This window comes from Notechis scutatus, chromosome 1 (assembly GCF_049901735.1).
Source record: "Notechis scutatus isolate UNSWTSFEM ecotype Mainland chromosome 1, rNotScu1.2, whole genome shotgun sequence".
Taxonomy (NCBI): Eukaryota; Metazoa; Chordata; class Lepidosauria; order Squamata; family Elapidae; genus Notechis; species Notechis scutatus.
Window position 1 is genome coordinate 1,164,536 of NC_142009.1, and position 16,885 is coordinate 1,181,420.

The 16,885-nt window shown below is 61.5% G+C and overlaps 1 protein-coding gene across 1 annotated transcript; it reads right to left on the reverse strand.

Annotated features, from left to right (window-relative positions):
* Positions 1–294: 294 nt before the first annotated feature.
* On the reverse strand, positions 295–16,618 carry PRPF8 (pre-mRNA processing factor 8). The gene is given in 46 exon segments (XM_087955486.1): positions 295–559; positions 742–944; positions 1,045–1,184; positions 1,322–1,462; positions 1,706–1,847; positions 1,951–2,190; positions 2,371–2,564; positions 2,698–2,871; positions 2,967–3,080; positions 3,188–3,316; positions 3,405–3,472; positions 3,475–3,641; positions 3,815–4,006; positions 4,132–4,292; positions 4,425–4,571; positions 4,669–4,798; positions 4,889–5,058; positions 5,179–5,314; positions 6,184–6,363; positions 6,463–6,710; positions 6,803–6,919; positions 7,010–7,220; positions 7,300–7,446; positions 7,864–8,102; positions 8,184–8,371; positions 8,613–8,805; positions 8,893–9,019; positions 9,309–9,472; positions 9,558–9,764; positions 9,859–10,055; positions 10,893–11,022; positions 11,383–11,517; positions 11,654–11,773; positions 12,363–12,552; positions 12,710–12,725; positions 12,728–12,802; positions 12,805–12,827; positions 12,965–13,155; positions 13,534–13,639; positions 13,841–13,966; positions 14,258–14,470; positions 14,791–15,009; positions 15,113–15,277; positions 16,214–16,382; positions 16,506–16,572; positions 16,574–16,618. Coding segments are annotated over 46 exon segments (6,999 nt in total). The 5' UTR covers positions 16,607–16,618; the 3' UTR covers positions 295–404.
* Between the last annotated feature and the right edge of the window lie 267 nt (positions 16,619–16,885).

Here is a 16,885-nt window from a genome sequence, read left to right on the forward strand (position 1 = left end):
CCGAATCCCCGCGCCAGAGAAGCCGCGCAAGGAGGGGCTCGGGGGGGGGGCGTGACCGCTTTCCCTTTCGAGGGGAAGCGAAAGTGGCCTCTTCCTCCAGCCCAGCCAGCCCCAACGCTGGCAACGGACCCCATTCCTTGTCCACGCTGGCCCGCTCGGAACGGCCCCAAGGCCTGCCAGCCTTTGGTGGGGAGGGAGCTTCAACCTGAGAGCCCCGCTCTGGTCGCCCCACCCCATTTCTGCCCCCCCAAACGAGTCTTGTGGGAGGGGCTGAGAGGATCCACAAGAGACACCTTTCCGGTATACAAAACTTTATTAAACAACTGAAACGTCACATGGCATTAGACAGAAACTTCACACAAGCCCAATGGGATGGGGGGAATCAGGGGGCAGGGGCTGCCAGGCTAGGCGTAGAGATCCTCCCGGTCCGCTGAGTAGACCTCCCCCTCCTGCAGGAGGGCGAAGTTGAGGAAGTGGGAGGGGCGATGGACCTCGTGGTAGAACTCCTTCGGGTTGGCCAGCTGCAGCTCGTACTTCATGTTGGGGTCGTGCCGGACGCCTGCAAGGGAGGGAGTCCTGGTTCCAGAGCCCGAAACGGCCAGGGACCCTGGGGGGTCACGGAGGGCAGCCCCGCCTTCTGAGCAGAGGGGGCAGGGAAGTGCCGCCCCTGCCGCTTCTTGGCCCCCACCAAGGGCCACAGGAAGGTGGGGAGGGCTCAGGACCCCCGTCTCTCCCACTCACCCATGAAGTTGTAGTTCCAGGAGGCCTGGGCCGGCACCATGAAGAAGCCCAGGAAGCGGTCCGAGAGCAGCATCTGCACCCGCTCGTAGTGGGAGGGCAGGTAGCCCTTGGGGTTGTTGCCCTTGTCCGTGTTCTGCCGGCCCCACTCGTAGCCGCTGGGGGTCAGCTTGTAGGCCGTCAAGGTGCAGGAGCCCGGAGTGAAGCTGCGGCGGGAGGGCCGGTCAGCGGAGGGGGCCCATCGGCTCTGGGGGCTCCCCCCCCCGCGCCGGAGAGTGAGCGTGCCCACCAGACGGACAGACAGACCTGCAGGTGATGATGATGGTCTTCTCCCCGTCCCAGGAGGGGTTCTCGGCCATGACCTTGGCGTGGGTGCTGACGTCTTGCGGGGAGAGCTGCGGAGACTCGTTGGGCTGGGTGTGAATCCACCCCAGGGGCTCCATCTCCTACGTTTGCGGGAGGATCCAGGGGTCGAGCGGTGTCCACACCTGCTCCCCTCCCCCCCAGCTGCCTCCTCTGGAGAAACCTGGGGTGCCCCAGGGAGCCCCCACCCCCCCCAGGGCACCCCAGAGGGATCACTTGCCTTGAGGTACTCATGCTGGGGCAGCTGGCCGGGGAGGTGGACGGTCTGATGGGTTCCCCACTGAGGCACCATCACAATGCACCGGATCTCCTTCACCTGGGGGTTGTCTGGGGGACTCACCCCATAGAGGTACCCGGCAATCTGGGGGCACAGAGAGGCCGGGTCACCGGGCACCGGCAGCCAAGGGGCTTGGCAGTGTGGAGGCACAAAGGCATCCGGGCTGTGGCACCCTTGGGCACCGCTCAGCCAGGGAGGCGCTGGGACAAAGGTCCGGTGGCCGTTTTGGCTTTGTCCTCCCACTCGAGTCGAGAACGTGATGCAGAAACGGAGGCGGGTGGGACTCTGGGCTAAGAGGGGTCCCCAAAGGCCGTGGCGGGGCCACACCTGAGCTCGCAGGTCGGAGATGCAGATGAATTTCTTCAGGACGTTCTTGGGCAGGATGTAGGTGTAGCCGGTCTCTTTGATGTCGTCCGAGGAGACGTAGATGTGGTTGGTGCGCAAGTGCAGGTTGGCTGCAGAGATGGCCCTGGGGGAGGAAGTGAAGGGCGTGACCCCCTGCGCCAAGCAGCCCCTGAGGGGAGGGTGGGAGCCAGCCCCCTCCCTCCCCTCTCGGGGCTCCCGGCACCCACCTGACCCGCCACTCGGTCTTGGAGGAGAAGGTCTGGGTCTCGTAGTTGCTGGTGGTGGAGGTGATGATCTCGTCGCCGTGCTTGTTGACTGTCCGCGTCTGGGTGGCCGTCAGCTGGCTTTGCTCCTTGGTCTGCTTCTCGATCTCCGCGATCTGCTGCCGCTGCTGGGAGGGGGCCGAGATCTCCATGCCGAGGATGATGTCCCGGATCTCGGACTGGGTCAAGGAAGCCACGTTCACACTGGCCAAGAGCGAGGACAGGGCCGGGTGGTCAGAGTGAAGCCTCCCGGGCAGCACGGTCAGGGCTCCTCCCTGGGGCGCTGGCAAAGATTGCCCCCCCTCCCCCCCCAGCTTCAACCTAAGGGGCAGGGCAGGACCCTCCCCTCCCCCGGGAAGTCGAGAGAGCCACCTGTCCACCTACTTGTTCTTCTTGCCATAGTCGGCCAAGATCAGGTCCTTCAGCTGCACCTCCACTTTGATCCACTCCTCGTCGGTCAAGGTGGGCCAGATGTGGTGAGGCTCGGTGATGGTGGTCTTGTCCGGCTTCAGGATGACTTTGGCCCGATCGTTGTTCACATGCAGCGCCCGCAGGATGAGGATCAGGCGGGAAAAGGCCTGGGAGCAGGGAAAGGCCATTGGCATCCCACCTGGGCGGGGTGTGGGGATGTGGTGGGGCACGGAGGCTGCCTGGCGTCCAGGTGCACTGGGCCCTGCAAAGGTGCCGGGGTGGGAACGGCCGGAGGCTCACCGTGTAGGAGGAGATGGTCTTCAGCCAGTCATCATACAGGTTGAAGAGGACCATCTGGGGTTCGGTCGCCTTCAAGATGAGATCTCCAAACTTCTCCACCTTCAGGCAGGCCTGGAAGGGCAGCTGCAGCTCCGAGCCCTTGATGACGATGTTCGGGAAGTCCAGCAGGTGCACCTGTCAGGGGAGGTCAGGGGTCACGGTCCAGAGCTCCAGGATATGGCTCCCCCCTGCCCTCCTCCCTCCTCTTCCTCTCTTGCTGCCCTGCCTACCTCCAAGGGGTCCAACATGCCCTTCCGGGTGACGATGATCTGCTTGGGCTGCTCCTCCACCGGCAGGGAGCGGATCAGAGCCGCCACCTCCTCCGCCGTCTTCCACTTGGCCAGCTGGCAAGGGAGGGGGCAGCAGGCGCATGAGAGAGGCCCGGGAGGCTTCCCTCCCTCCCTCCCCGCCCCAAGGGGAGAGGGGCAAGGGGGCTGGGCCAAGGCCTCACCTGGCCCAAACGCTTTTGCCCAGCCCAGACGGATGTGTGGATGATCTTCAGGAAGAGCTGCCCGGTCCGAGGGTTGAAGATGAAGATGGCCCCGTTGATCGGCTTCGTGGTCAAGTTTCCTTCAAAGGTCTGAGAGAAGCGGCTGCCGGTCAGGGGTGCCCTCCCCTCCCCTCCCCTCCCCCGCCCGCTAGGGAGGAGGCCCCCCCAGAGCCCCCACCTTGTGGATGGTGACCCTGTAGACGTTGGTGTCGTCCACAAACCAGATGATCTGGTTGGAGAAGAGCTCCCGTAGTTCTGCGAGGAGAGGTAGGGCTCGGTGGGCTCCGAGGAGTAAAGCTGCAGGCCCTTGCGGATCCGCTCCCTCAGCACGTACAGGGCGGGGTTGGCCTTCATGATCTTGGCCATGGCCTGCTGGATCAGCGGCTTGCTCCCGGGGAACCAGTTCCCGTAGGCGCTGGGGAAGAGATGGGCTCCCTGAGGGCAGGCCTCCCACCCGCTACCTGTGGCCATCCCCCAAGAGAACCCGGCTCACCCGGGGGTGGCCCAAAAGTCCAACTGGGCCACACCCTGCATCTGCAGCCGCTCTGGCTGATCCTCCGGATCCCCTGCCCCCCAGCCCCGCCTCACCTGTGCAGGTTGTAGGCCAGGTCAATGGCAATGAGGACCCCGGTGGGGGAGGGGTAAATGCTCATGTTGTCCGTCGTGTAGTCCAGGAACTTGGCTCGGGCGTAGCGCTCGATGTCGTGTGAGTCGTAGTCCCCCCAACGCAGCTGGATGTCGATCCAGTACTTCTGGGTGGTGGTGCTGTCCATCACGTCCCTGAGCAGCAGCAGCAGGAGGAGGAGGAAGGGCGGGAGGCCATCAGCATAGGGAAAGCAGGCCGGGTGGGGCTGGCGAGGAGCCCCCCACCTCCCGACACCCCCCAACCCCTGTGAGGGGCTCACTTGGAGTCTGCCAGCAGGGAGGGCCGGGAGACGTTCCACTTGTAGGAGGCGAAGAGGAGGATGTCCGCGCAGGAAGAGTTCATCTTGTAAGACTTCCTGGGGTGGATGGTCTCCTTCTGCACCGTCTCAATCTCCAAGGCGTCCAGCTCCTGGTCAAACACCTGGGGCCGGTGGAGAGGGAGGAAGGGGGGTTGGGAGCGGGTGGGGAGGGGGACCCGAGCCCCTGGCCCCCGAGGGCTGCTGGTTGGGGGCCTCCAAGGCGCTGGGCTGGGGGGGAGCCAAAGGACCCTCACCTGGCAGAGGTCCATGACGATGCTTTCGTGGATCTTCTGCCACAAGTGAGCTCGGAAGATCTGGATCAGGGAGATCTTCAGCGTGGGGATCTTGCCGTGCATGAAGATGCCCGTCAGGTCCAGCTGCACCTGGAAGCCCACGTACACCTGCCGGCGGAGGGGAGGGCGAGGGGGGTGAGGCCCTCTTCCTGCTGACCCCCAAAGCCCTGCCAGACCCATCCCGAAGGGCAGCCCCGCCACTCACGTTGGCCCGGTTGATGGTGGGAGACCACCAGAGGGTGAACCTCCGGTTAGGGATCTGGTTGAGACCCGAGCGCTGGGCATTGGTCAGCTTCTTCCACTTCATGGACTCCTCGAAGCCGCTGGCTTTTTCCCTGGGTGGACAGGAGAGCAGGACGCGTCACGCCAGTAGGTGCCCGCAGGCCCCCCCCTCCCAAAAGGCCATGGCACGGGGCGCTCCTCACCAGAAGAGCCCCTCCCAGGTGGGGAAGTAGGTGCCCTTGAAGAGCGTGTGCTCCAGGATGCCCTCCACCCCGCCCAGCGCCTGGATCATGTCTGTGCGGTAGTTGTTCAGGTTCCAGAGCTTCCCATCGTGCCGCTGGTGGGTCCACCAGAAGGGGTTCTGCTTCAGCACCTGGAGGGGGAAGGGGAGGGAGATTGGGAAGGGCCGCAGAGCTGGCAGCCCCCGTGACCTTCCACAGCCCCCACTATCAGGAGGGGGCATGCTTTTGGAGGGGGAGTGCGGGGGGCAAACCTGGTACTGCTTGAAATCCGTCCTGACTCTCCAGCCTTTGTCGTAGGCCAGCGTGTGCCGGTCCTTCTGGAAGAGGGTGTTGATCCGTGGGATGCCTCTGTCCCACGAGTCCTCCAGGTCCTCCAGGGTCAGGCGCCTGCGACAGGGAGAAGCAGCAGCCAAGGCTGGCTAAACCCCGGGCCTCGCCAGGCCCAGTGGCTGCATTCACACGGAAGGAACGCTACGTTCAGTCCCTTTTAAGCCTGGGCTAACTTTTTCTGGGCCTGGCCCGATCTACAGAACCAGCCGTTCGGTTTGCTTCTGGTTACTGTGCTGATCCAGAACACGGATGAATCCGAGAGCTCCCTTGAAGGCAGCACCTCAGCGTCAGGGTGTGTCAAGGGCCCCAAAGCCACCCCAGGGGGTGATCCCCCGGCCAGAACTCTCCCTCCGGCGGGCTTCCTCCTCCTCCTCCTCCTCTGTTAGAAATGATAAGTCACCTAACAGTTGGATTGGCAATATATAAACCAGGATAGTTATTTAATACTGTTGTATCTTTAAGAGAATGCCGTAATTGTGATTGGCTGAGGTTCCTCCGACGGCCATAAGATGGAGCCAGAAACCTGGTTTGTTCTCTTCATGCATTTCCCTATTGCCTTTTGCCTGATCGTCGTTCTGCTGGAATTGCTGTGAGTCTTGCAAACTGTTAGCAAACTCCGTTTACTGAACTTTGTTTATGATACTGGACTTTGTTCTTTGATTATCCCTGGACTAATTGTTCTGAATACTAACTGCTTTAACCATGTATGATTTGGACTGTTTGTTGGACTTTGTTTACCCGTTTACTGGAAGTAAAACCTACATTTTACTATTCAGTGTATCTATATGCTGGTTGTGTGTTATTCAACACCACTCTCACTATGTTTCCCTGAGCGCACTCATCCTCCTAACGGGGAATACCTCAACATCCTCCTCCCAGCAAGTCTGGCCAAGGGGGCCCGCCTCCCCCCACTCCCAGCAACCCACCTGTTCTGGGCAATGGCCTCCTGCCGCTTGAGGGCATATTCGGCCCACACCCGCTGGGAGTCGATGAACTCGCTCTCCCACGGCTGGATGTAGCGGTACAGATTGGGGATCAGCTGGTCCTCCTCGTGGCTCATCCCGGACCGGAAGTGAGTGATGCCCACGTCTGTCTGCTTGGACCACCTAAGGAGCAGAGCCGGTTTGCTCAACCCAAGAGGGAGGGGACGGGGCTGAGGCTGGCCGGCCGACCCTCCCCAGCAGACGGGGCAGCCGGCTCCTCACCTGAGGTCAGACTGTGGGATCAGGACGTGGCCCATGGACAGCATGCCCAGCCCCCCGAGCTCCTTGGGGGTGTAGAAGACCACGGGTGGGAAGCGGCTGGGCATCTTGGAGTTCAGGCCAATCTTGATCCGAGTCTGGATCTTGTTCTCACACTTCACCAGCAGGTCCAGCAGCTCCTGGGTGTTCACCACGGCCTCCCGGAAGTAGGTCATCAGGCCGATCAGGGCCGTGTTCCACTTGTTCACGATCTGCCAGCAGGAGAGGGGAGGAGAGGGAATCTCAGGCGCTCCACTGGCTGTGCCTGAATCGAGGCCTCCTTCCCGCCTCCCGGCCTACCTACCTTGGTGAAGGTGGTGGAGCCCGAGGCCATCAGTATCTGCCTGACCCGGTTGTGGAACCGCTGCATGGACTCATCGTCCACTCTCAAGAAACACTGTGCGGTGCGCTCCTTGGTCACCTAACACAGCAGAGAGCAGTGAGGGTGGGGTGTGTGTGGGGAGGGGAGGGCACTTTGTCAGCCCCTCCCGCCCCCCTGGAGGCCACCCACCTCATTCTGCAAGTTCCACACGCCGTCCTTGTGGGTGAACTCTTCGTAGCTTGTCCGGCACTTGGGGAGGATGCGGCACTCAAAGCCGCACATGTTGAAGAGTAGGTTCGGGTTGTCCTTGCTGTACACGGAGACAAAGCTGTTCTCCCACTGCACAGTGGTGACGGAGCGCGGCAGCCGGTTCTTGATGTCCCAGAAGACAGCGCGGCCCCTGCAAGGGAGAAGCCCCGAGCTTAAGGGTTGTCCTCTGCCCCTCCAGAGGGCAGCCATCCCACCGGCCACATGCTCACAGGTTAACATCGTGCTTCATGAGGCGCATGCGAGCGTCACGAGGCCAGCACTTCTTGTTGTTGTAGCCCACAATGTTCTCGTTGTTTGGATCCGGGTGCTCGGTCAGGTAGCGCTGGATCAGGTCCCTGGCCTCATCCGCGGTGAACCTGCAGAGCGGCAGCCCAAGGGTGTCAACGCTCCCCATGCGCTCTCCCTGGAGATGGGGATGAGGGTGAGGAGGCCCAGGACAGGAGCACCGCCGCCACTGATCTGTCTGCGAGACCCCAGGCTGAGCAAGTAGCCCAGCCCAGCCCTGGGACAACAGGCAGGCTGCTTCCAGGTTGTTAGACAGACAAAGCAGCCTGACCGGCCACTGAGAATCAAGGCAGAGAGTACAGGACTGCAACATCCCTTTGAGTCCATGATCCCTGGCCCCTGCCAGGACACAGCTCCCTCCCTGCGAGGGCCACCCACACCCAATGGGTGGGAACTGCGCAGTGTGTGTGTGTGTGTGTGTGGGGGGATGTCTCAAATCACAGCAGGGCCATCCCTGCCAGGCATGCCAAGTGCCCCCCCACTGGTACCTGAAGAAGATGTGGATGCGGTCGATGTATCTGCAGAACAAGCGTATCGGGTGGGCCACCTCTGTGGCCAGGTCTTGGAAGCTGAGGAAGTCGTTGGGCATCTGCGGGGGGCCGGCCATCTCACTGGCCCGGTGCAGGCCGAGCACCAGCAGGTCCATCACCAGCCCGTAGTACTGGACAATGAAGGAGGCGAACTGCAGGCCCCGGATGATCCCGTAGGAGTTGGTGTGGTTCATGTCCTGGGGGGCAGGAGAGGAGGGTCAGGCCTGGGCGCCCCGGGGTCAGGCCTGTGCCGGGAGCCCAGCAGCTGCTCAGCCCACCTTGTAGTTGATGACCACGTTGTTCTTGGCTGTCATGTAGTCGGCGATGTTGTGGTCGACAATGAGACGCAGCAGCCTGTTCAGCAGCGTCAAATCAATCTTCTCGTACATCTTCTCAAAGCGGGACTCGAGCATCACGTTGCACTCCCCTTCGCTGGTCTCCCACACGTCCTGCAGGTTGTTAATGCCTGGAAACCCCCCAGAAACACGTGGGGAGATTGCGAGGGAGGAAGGGCCCCTCGGCACCCTCCAGCAATCGGGGCCAGAAGCCTGGCTGGCCAGTCACACCCTTCTCAGCCGTCCTGGAGTAACGATGGGCACTCCCAGTCTGGACCTCCCTCCAGAACCAGCCACCTCTGCCTCCCAGTTCAGGCCGGTCTGAGGGAGGAAGGGGTGGCTTTACCAGTGGGGCCCTGCGCCCAGACTCACCCTGGCACCACTTGTACACCAGCAACGGAGGGGGCTCTGTGTCAGCCGGCTTGATCCATGGAGGGAAGAGACGTCTCTTGTCCGCCTCATACCACAGGTACTGGTCCAGGTAGGCATCTGTAATCTTCTCCAAGGGCTCCACGTCATAGACAGGGACCAGGTGGCTGTAGAGGTCCATAAACTCGATGCCCACCTGGCCAAGGAAAACGCCGATCAGGGCCCTCATGTCTCAGGCCCCCCCTTGAGTCCAAGGCTGTCCCTGTCTCTCGCCGAGGCTCACCTCCTTGAAGGCTCGCTGGGTCAGCAAATGCCGCTTGATGCGTGAAAGGGCCTCGTGGGGGTTGTCGTAGGCCTGCTCGATCAGGCCCAGCTCCTCCCGCTGCGACTGGTTCAGGCGGGACTTCACACTGGAGGGAGGAAGTGCGGTTTGCGAGAGCAGCACAGGCCCCTTCAGAGAGCTCCGAGGCAGGTAAGCAAGGAGGCAGGTGAAGCCAGTGGGACTTCCTGCCACATGATCTCCCAGGCATAAAAGAAGGCACTCGCGGCCGATAGGCTCAGTGTGGGAAGAGTTGGGGTAAAAACCAGGCAAGGCCTGTTCACAAGAGTGCGCTTGGCTGCTGTGTTGTGTGGCGCAGCCCCCCCCCAGCATCGCACATCCCCTCCCTCCCAACTGCAGCCTCTCCCGCCTCAGGGTACCTGTAGGCCTCTTTCAGCCTCTCCAGGGCCAAGATGAGGAGCTTGGTGTCGTGCTTGTAGGAGAGCGGAGGGAAAGGGATCGGGGAGAAGCGCCGGCTCTCCAGCCAGTGCACCGTGGTGGTGTAAACAGCCACAGCCTCCTCCGCAGTGATGTATGGGCCATCCTGCAGATGAACCACAGCAGGGTCATGGCCTGCACGCCACACGCCGGCCGGCCTCCCCCAGGGAGAGGCACAAGAGGCTGCCCACCTTCAGGTAGTTGTGCTGCCTCTCCTGCTCGGCCTTCAGGTAGAGACGAGTCAGGCGGCCCAGGTTCTTCTTGCAGACCGTCTTGTCCACAGTGGCCCCGCGGCGGATGCGCTCCCGGTTGTAATGCGCCGTGTTGGTCCACCAGTCCGCTTTGGCCTTTACGTACCGCAAGATCATATTCTCGATGGGAGTCGGCAGCCCCGGGACCTGCAGCGGGACAGGAGGAAAAGGTATGAAGCTGCCCCGCCTGGCCGGCCGGCCCCAGGTGGAGGGAGGGAGGGAGGGAGGGAGACGGACTTGCCTTCCAAGGGATGTTGGCCTTCCAGCACCGCCAGGCTTCGCTCAGGTGCTGCAGGATGGTCCGGGCCTTGTTCTGCTTGATGCCCTCGGGCATCATGTCCAGGATGTCATGCATCACTGCTGCCCGCAGCTCCAGGTCGAAGTGGGACTCCACCCGCTGCTTGGTGACCGTCTTGGCCACCCCCTTTGAGTGGCGGCCTGGGAGGGAGGGAGAGAAACGGGTTCCCAGCGTGGTCGCTCCAGGGGTCTCCCAGGAGCCCGCTGTTTCTCCCCAGGACAACAGAAAAGCGCGCAGCTTTTCTAGCGTTCAAGGTTGGTGCGAAAGGGCTTTGCCTTTTGGAGGGAAAGGGATCCAATACAGGGGGAATGGCACCAACCTGTCCAGCCGCGACAGAATTTATCTTGGCCTGGAGCTGCAGAGGGTTATCCAGCTGGGATTCACCCCGAGTCGCCTTGGCTGGCCCTGTGGTGGCCTCAAGGGTCGCCGACTATGCTACCCGTCTGGGCCAGGAGGGAAGGTGGGGCCACTGCTCCCGAGGGCGGCCAGCTCCAGTCCAGAGCAGTGGGAGGGGAGAGGCCGGGCCCACAGGGCCTGCTCTAGAGGAGGCCAAATGCCTTGGGGCTTCTCGTCTCTCCTCTTGCGGAGTGCCTGAAAGCCACCAGGGTAGGCCACCCGCTGCCTTGGGGAGTCGGGCCACAGATGTCTACACCAGGCAGGAGAGCCAGTGGAGCATGGGACTTGGTGCCCAGGAGCTATGAGGAGCTGGCTGGGGATGGGAGAGGTGCGGATTTGGAAGCCAACTGCTTCTCCTAACCAACATAGTTCCTGTGGGGTTTCTGAAGAATTAATGGAACTTCAGGGAACCTTCCCAGGAAAGAAAAGGACCCACAGGATCATGAATGACCCAAAACTGTTTGAGGATTCACAAGGGGGACATTTTGCTGACCAGCATCTCGTTCCCCCCTCCTCCCAAAAGATCGGGCTGCTCAAGGAACGACCTGACTCAACCCAGCCGGGAGGAAGGCTCGGCTTACCTTCAAACTGCCTGGCCAGGAGGTTCCCGAGCCACCGCTCCAGCAGAGGGGTAATCCCTCTCATGAAGAAGAGCCACACACGCCAGCCCGGGGCCCAGAAGCCACAGCCGGGGCCCTTCCCGACTGGCCCCTAGGCAAGGGAAGGAAACGCTGGGTCGGTTTCACGGGGACAGCCTGGCACCCAAGGACCCTCACAACGAACGGGCCCACCTGACTTGTGGGTCCCAGGCCGGTCCGCAAGATTCCACGGCTGCAGTGCCCATGGGTCAGGAAAGCGCCCCCGAATCCTGTTGACCTGCTGGAAATTCCTGCGGTTCCAGAGACACGACTGAACCAAAGGATAACGATTCAGCACACGAGCCACTTCATTCTTTTTTTTTTTTTTTAACAGAATATCATTATTTCCTGTAAACTGGCAAACCTCGTTGTCTTGGGCTTTGCAGGCAAGGCTCTTTCCCCCCCTCCGCCCCAGGGGCTCAGCTGCACTCACTGTGTTGAAGCGGTAATAAATGAGGTGCTTGAGGTCTTTGCACATCCGGATCTGCCTCATGAGTTTGTATTTGTACCGGCACATCCCAGTCAGCTGCCCCACGTGAGCGAAGATGTACTGGAGCCCATCGGACAGCTGTGGGGAGAAGCAGCAGGGCTGAGAGAGGAGACACCCAACTCAGGGTTCAGCTGGGGGTGGGGGGGGGGGCTTTGCAGTGTGCCACTAGGCCTCCCAGATCCCCGGCGTTCAACAGCAGGATGGTGCCACCCACCTGGAAGGCGTCCACGTTTCCTAGCCTGTACTGGACGTGGCTGTCCACCACCAGCTTGGTGAGACGCAGCACCTCCCGGCACAGGTGGAAGGCGTTGCCGAAGCGAGACTTCTTCCTTTCCTACCGAGCAAGAGGAGAGACCCTGAGCAGCGTAGGAACCGGGGGACCCTGAGGAGGAGGAGGAGGAGGAGGGGAGGGCAGTCCAGCAGGGACAGTCCCGGCGTCTTCCTTTGCCCCCCTCCCCCAGTTGCCTCAAAGCGTCAGGTTCCACAAACACAGTTTGCTTTGTTAAAGAGTTTATCTCCTGCTTGTAAGCAAAGCATGAACTGACCAGCACATAATGTGGAAATAGTTAGGACTGCTTGCCCGGTGCTCCCGCCACTGTTTAAACCCACGCAAGACAACCCTGCATCCACCACACCGGTGAAGGGAAACGCCCGTAACCAAATAAGGGGAACAGCGAATAAGGGATCAGCTCTCCCAGATCCAGCGCCTCCCAGCTCTTCGCCCCACGGTTCCAGGTTCGGTGCCATTCAGCAGCCGCAATTCCCTCACTCCAACGTGTCATGTGAAGGCTACTGTTACCGCAATCTGGTTGCCGGACGGCTCCCCCACCCCCCAAAACGGCTGACAGAGAGCAGCACTGGTGGAGGCTGCGCACAAGGGCCTTGCAGCTCCCTGCCCTGGGGCAAAGGAAGGGGGAGGGCACCTTGGTGGTGAGGGTCTTGACGGGCTTCAGGTTGAAGTTGTAGTCCAGGTGGAGGTAGTTGAGGTTCTTGCGGTGGATGAGAAGGTTGAGCATGTTGTAGCCCTGGCGGCAGACCTGCAGCCCCACCTCCACCCAGTCCAGCTTGGTGGACTGGAAGAACTTGGTGGCCTTGAAGGAGCGGAAGAGGTACCTGGGGGCAGAAGACCCGGGGAGGTCTGGGTGGGCATGGCTGGACCGGCCCCCGCCTCGCCAGGCCCCCGCTCTCGCTTCTGAGCTGCCCCTCCTTCCAAGGGGGAGAGACCCCAAGAATAAACCGGGCAGGGGACCAACAGCCCCCCCCCCCTCACCTCTTCTTCTGTGCCTTGGGGGCCTGTGCTTGAGTGCGTTCAGGACGTAGTACTTCAGGAGCTTCTGATAGGAGACCCGCACCTTCACAGGCTGCCGGCGGGGCAGTGCTCTCGGTACCTGACAGCCGGGGGGGGGGGAGGAAAAGCTCTGAGTTCTCAGCCCGCCCAAAATTAGAGCAGAGCCCCGAGGGAGAGCCCAGGTTCGGCTTGAAAGCCCTTTCGGGAGGCCCACTGGGCCACCTCAGCTACGCTCACCAGTTCTTGACCAGAGGGATGTCCAGGGCCCGCCGGGTCCGGCCAGAGCGCAGGTTAAAGGGCCGCGGTGCCCAGAGCAGGGCGATGCCGTTGGCCGTGTTGTCCGTGTAGAGAGGGGTCTCCTTGAGAAAGGGCTCCACAAACTCTGGCAGCTCAAACTCCTCGTCGTCATCAGGCAGCGGCTCCTGGCTCTGGGAGGATGGAGAGGGGGTCATGGAGGGCCCCACGAGAAAGGAGGCCTGGAGGGGCCCACGAACAAAACCCCCGCCCCCTTCAGACGCCCCTCCAGACGGCCCGGTGAAAGCCGCAGACGGGGGGGGAGGAGCTTCCCTCTGCAAGCCCTGGCCCCACCCTTCTGCTGGACGTCTGCAAGACGGGCGTTTCCCCCTCATTTCCGCCCCGATTCATTCCCTTTGCTCCCTCGCGGTGGCTCTCCTATGGCGGAAACTCTTTCCTGAAGCCACTGCTGCTGGGATGTTCTTTCCGTTCCTACCTGGAAGACCCTCCGGGCTCCTTCCGGAGATGGGGCAGGAATGCAGGCTTTTGCACCCCTCCCCCACTGGTCTCACCTTAACCGAATGCCTGTGCGAAATGGGGTTAATGAGAGGATCAAAGTAGAAAGCTGGCAGGTCTGGATCCTCCGTTTTGATGAAGACCACGTTGGGGGTGTGATACCTGCAGAGGATGGGATATGCTGTTAGGACAAGGAGCCCCCCCCAGGTGCCGTCATTGGCTGAACCTCCTGGCCCAACCCCTCAGGATGGGGCACAGCATCTAGCCTGCCAATGGTCAGCCCAGCACACCTCTCCCCTCCCTCTTCTCCCCCCCCCCCCCCCACCCCCCCCAGCCTCAGCAGCTCCACTCGGCCAATCTCACCAGGTGAGGTGGACGTGGTGGGGCAGGTTGTTGTAGAGGTAGGGGAAGGCGATCTTGTACTCGGTCCGGATGGGCTGCCGGATGATGATCTTGTTGATGTCATTGAACTCGTTCCAGTCCTCATCCCTTTGTGGGGGAAGAGGAGGAGGAGGGGGGCTGCTCGGAGGGGCTCCCAGGCAGAGCCTGCCTCCAAACCCCCGTCCCAGCAGGGGTCAAAGGATCCTCTCTCTCTCTCTCTCTCTCTCACACACACACAGACACTCCTGAAGCTCTTTCCCCCAAACCCACCCACCCACCCGACTTGGCCCCGTACTGACCGTCACTCGGACGCAAGGTGGGAAGGTCCCACAAACAAGCCCCCCCCCCCCACAGGCCCCTCCCCCGCAAAGCCTGCAAGGCAAAGCCTCCGCCACTCACTGCAGGTTGATGTCCCGAACCAGGGGCTCAAACTTGGGCCCCCCCGGGATGGCCATGTTGAGGGCCTTGGAGGTGAAGAAGGCCTTCAGGTCGAAGAGGTAGAAGTAGTTGTCGTCCACGAGATCCGTGAGGAGCTGGTTGGCCAGGCGGTAGAGGGTGGACATCATGGGGAGGGTGAACTGCCATCGCTGGTAGGTGGAGCCGTTGACGTACCTGCGGCCCAGAAGAGGCAGGGGGTGGGGGGGCAGCTTTAGCAACTGCCCTCCCCCACAAACCCTTTGTTCCACACACAAGAACGGAGGGGCCCTCGAGGGGGAGATTTCTGCAGCTCTTCTGGACCCTCCACGAGGTCAGAGCATGAACCGCCCAGAGAGAAGGGGCCCCCAAGGGGCCGTCTCTCCTTGAAGCAGGAGGAGCTCAGCAAGAGAGAGGCATGCCCTGCTCTGGGTTCAAGCCCCACCCCCCCACCTCAGGTCTGGGAGCTGGAACCCCATCCGGCCTCCCCCCGGAAGGGAGCGAGTAGGGGTACACACTTGCGGCTATCCTTCAGGGGCTGGTGGTCGTAGAACCAGTCCAAGACGGGAGCGTCTTCCTCTGGGTCCAGCTCCAGCTGGATGGCCTCCAGGGGCTCCACATCCAGGATGTTGTCCGCGTAGTCGAGGGGGGGCTCTTCGTCATCAAAGGGCGGGAAGCGCATTCGCTTGAAATGCCGCCGGTCCCTCTTCTCCCGCCTCATCATGATCCACATGGACCTTGGGATGCACCCGATTCCCAAGAATCAGCTACGGGTGCAAGGCCAGTCCTGGCCAATCTCCCCCCACCCACTCCATGTGCCAGCTGGGGAGGCCCCCTTACCCCCACTGGGCGATGTACACCGGCTCGATCACCCATGGGATCTCGTTCACGAAGGAAATGGCCCCCGTGATGTGGTAGAGGACAGGCACGTCCCGGATCTGCTCCCAGGGCATCGGCATGTTCTCCAGGAGCTTCAGAACTGCGTGGGGCATGTACTTCAGGGCCCTGGGGGGAAGAGGAGAAGCACATGGTACTCACCCTGGCAACGGACCAGCCATTGCTGGATTCTGGTTGGCCAGCACAGCCATTGCAATGCGCGAGCAGGGGGGGGAGGTGTTGGCAGAAAGAAAGATTGGCTCAGCCAATCTGACTGCAAGGTACTAGCCCGAGGACCTACAACCCCCTTCCCCCTACCCTGGTGAGACAGAAGGTAGTCTTGGCTTTGGAAGGTGGGAAGAGAGCAATGAACTGTTACGGGAGCAAGCAACTCCGTCGTGGGGGAAAACCTCAGAATAACCCGGTCTCAATTTTGCCTGCCGTAAGGGAACTCTGGTTTCCAAGGTTCTGCGGTTCTAGCCTACAGCCCATACAGCCCATTCCTAGAGCCTGTGCTGCTTCCGCTTCTTGCCCAGCCTACAAGCCTGACATCCATCGTGATGCCCTGCCTGAAGAGGTCAAGGAAAAGCTGGCCGTTGCAGCAGGAGATTCCTGGGAGTGGGGGCTCCAAGGGAAGCCTTGAGATCCCCACACGTGGGACCTGCTGAGACTCTGCCCAGGGGCACCTGCAAGCCCCCTCCTCAGGCTCACTCCCAGAGAAGAACCTGACCGGGTGTGACCAGCAGGCCCTCCCTCTTCCTCCTTGAGGCCTGCCAAGGCTGCATCCGCGCCTTTCAAGAGATTGAGCAAAATGCCCAAGACAGGAAGCCCAGGGCATCTCTTAGGGCTCAAACTTCTGCAAGCTGAACCACAGCACTCAACCCCTGACCCCCCCCCCCCAGCATCTACTGGGCAGCGCCAAGCGGCCCCCTCCCCCCATGTTCTTCACCTGGAGATCTCCTCAATGGAAGCACAACTCAGCCAAGCCTCCCGCCTGGCTCTTCCTTGGGGCAACAGTCGAACATCCCAGCCCAAGCGAGCCACGGCATTTTCCCCAAGTCTCACCCCAAATACACTCGCTTGTCGTGACGGAATTTCCTGTTGGTCATGTCTCCGTGATCACGGATGATCTTCCTCACGTGCTCAGGCGGCATGTCCTCCTTCTGGGCGTCCACGAAGCCAAACTTTCTCTTCTCAGCATAGCGCTTTGCCTGCAGCTGCTGCCATTTGCGGGCTAAAAAAAATTGGGGGGGAGGGGGACCCGGCATGAAAGCCTCTTCACTCAGCCCCTGGAATTCCCCTCACTCAACCGCCAGCATGGCAGCAGTGGGGACGAAGCCTCGTCCCATGACCTTACCTTTCTCCTGCAATTTCTCCTCCGACATGTAGTCAGGCAATGGAGTCAAGGGGGTAGGCATGGGGGGGGCAAGGGCCCCGGAAGGGGAAGACTCCTGCCATGGTGAGGAACGTAGCCTGGGAAAAAGGACAGAGACCACCTCTGACTGAGGGAGAGGCACAGGCAGACCCCTTTCTCTAAGAGCGCCATGTTTCCGCCTGGGCGAAACTACCCCAACCCACCCGCCCAGCCTCCTAAGGCAACTCCCAGAGAAGCAGCAGCGGCAGCACAAGCAAGTCATGTGGAACTGCGGGGAAGACACAGCAGCAGCGCCTTGGGGCTTCATCCAGAAAATGTCTGCAGGGGAGGAATAACATTCTACAAAAGTGCAGAACAGCCGC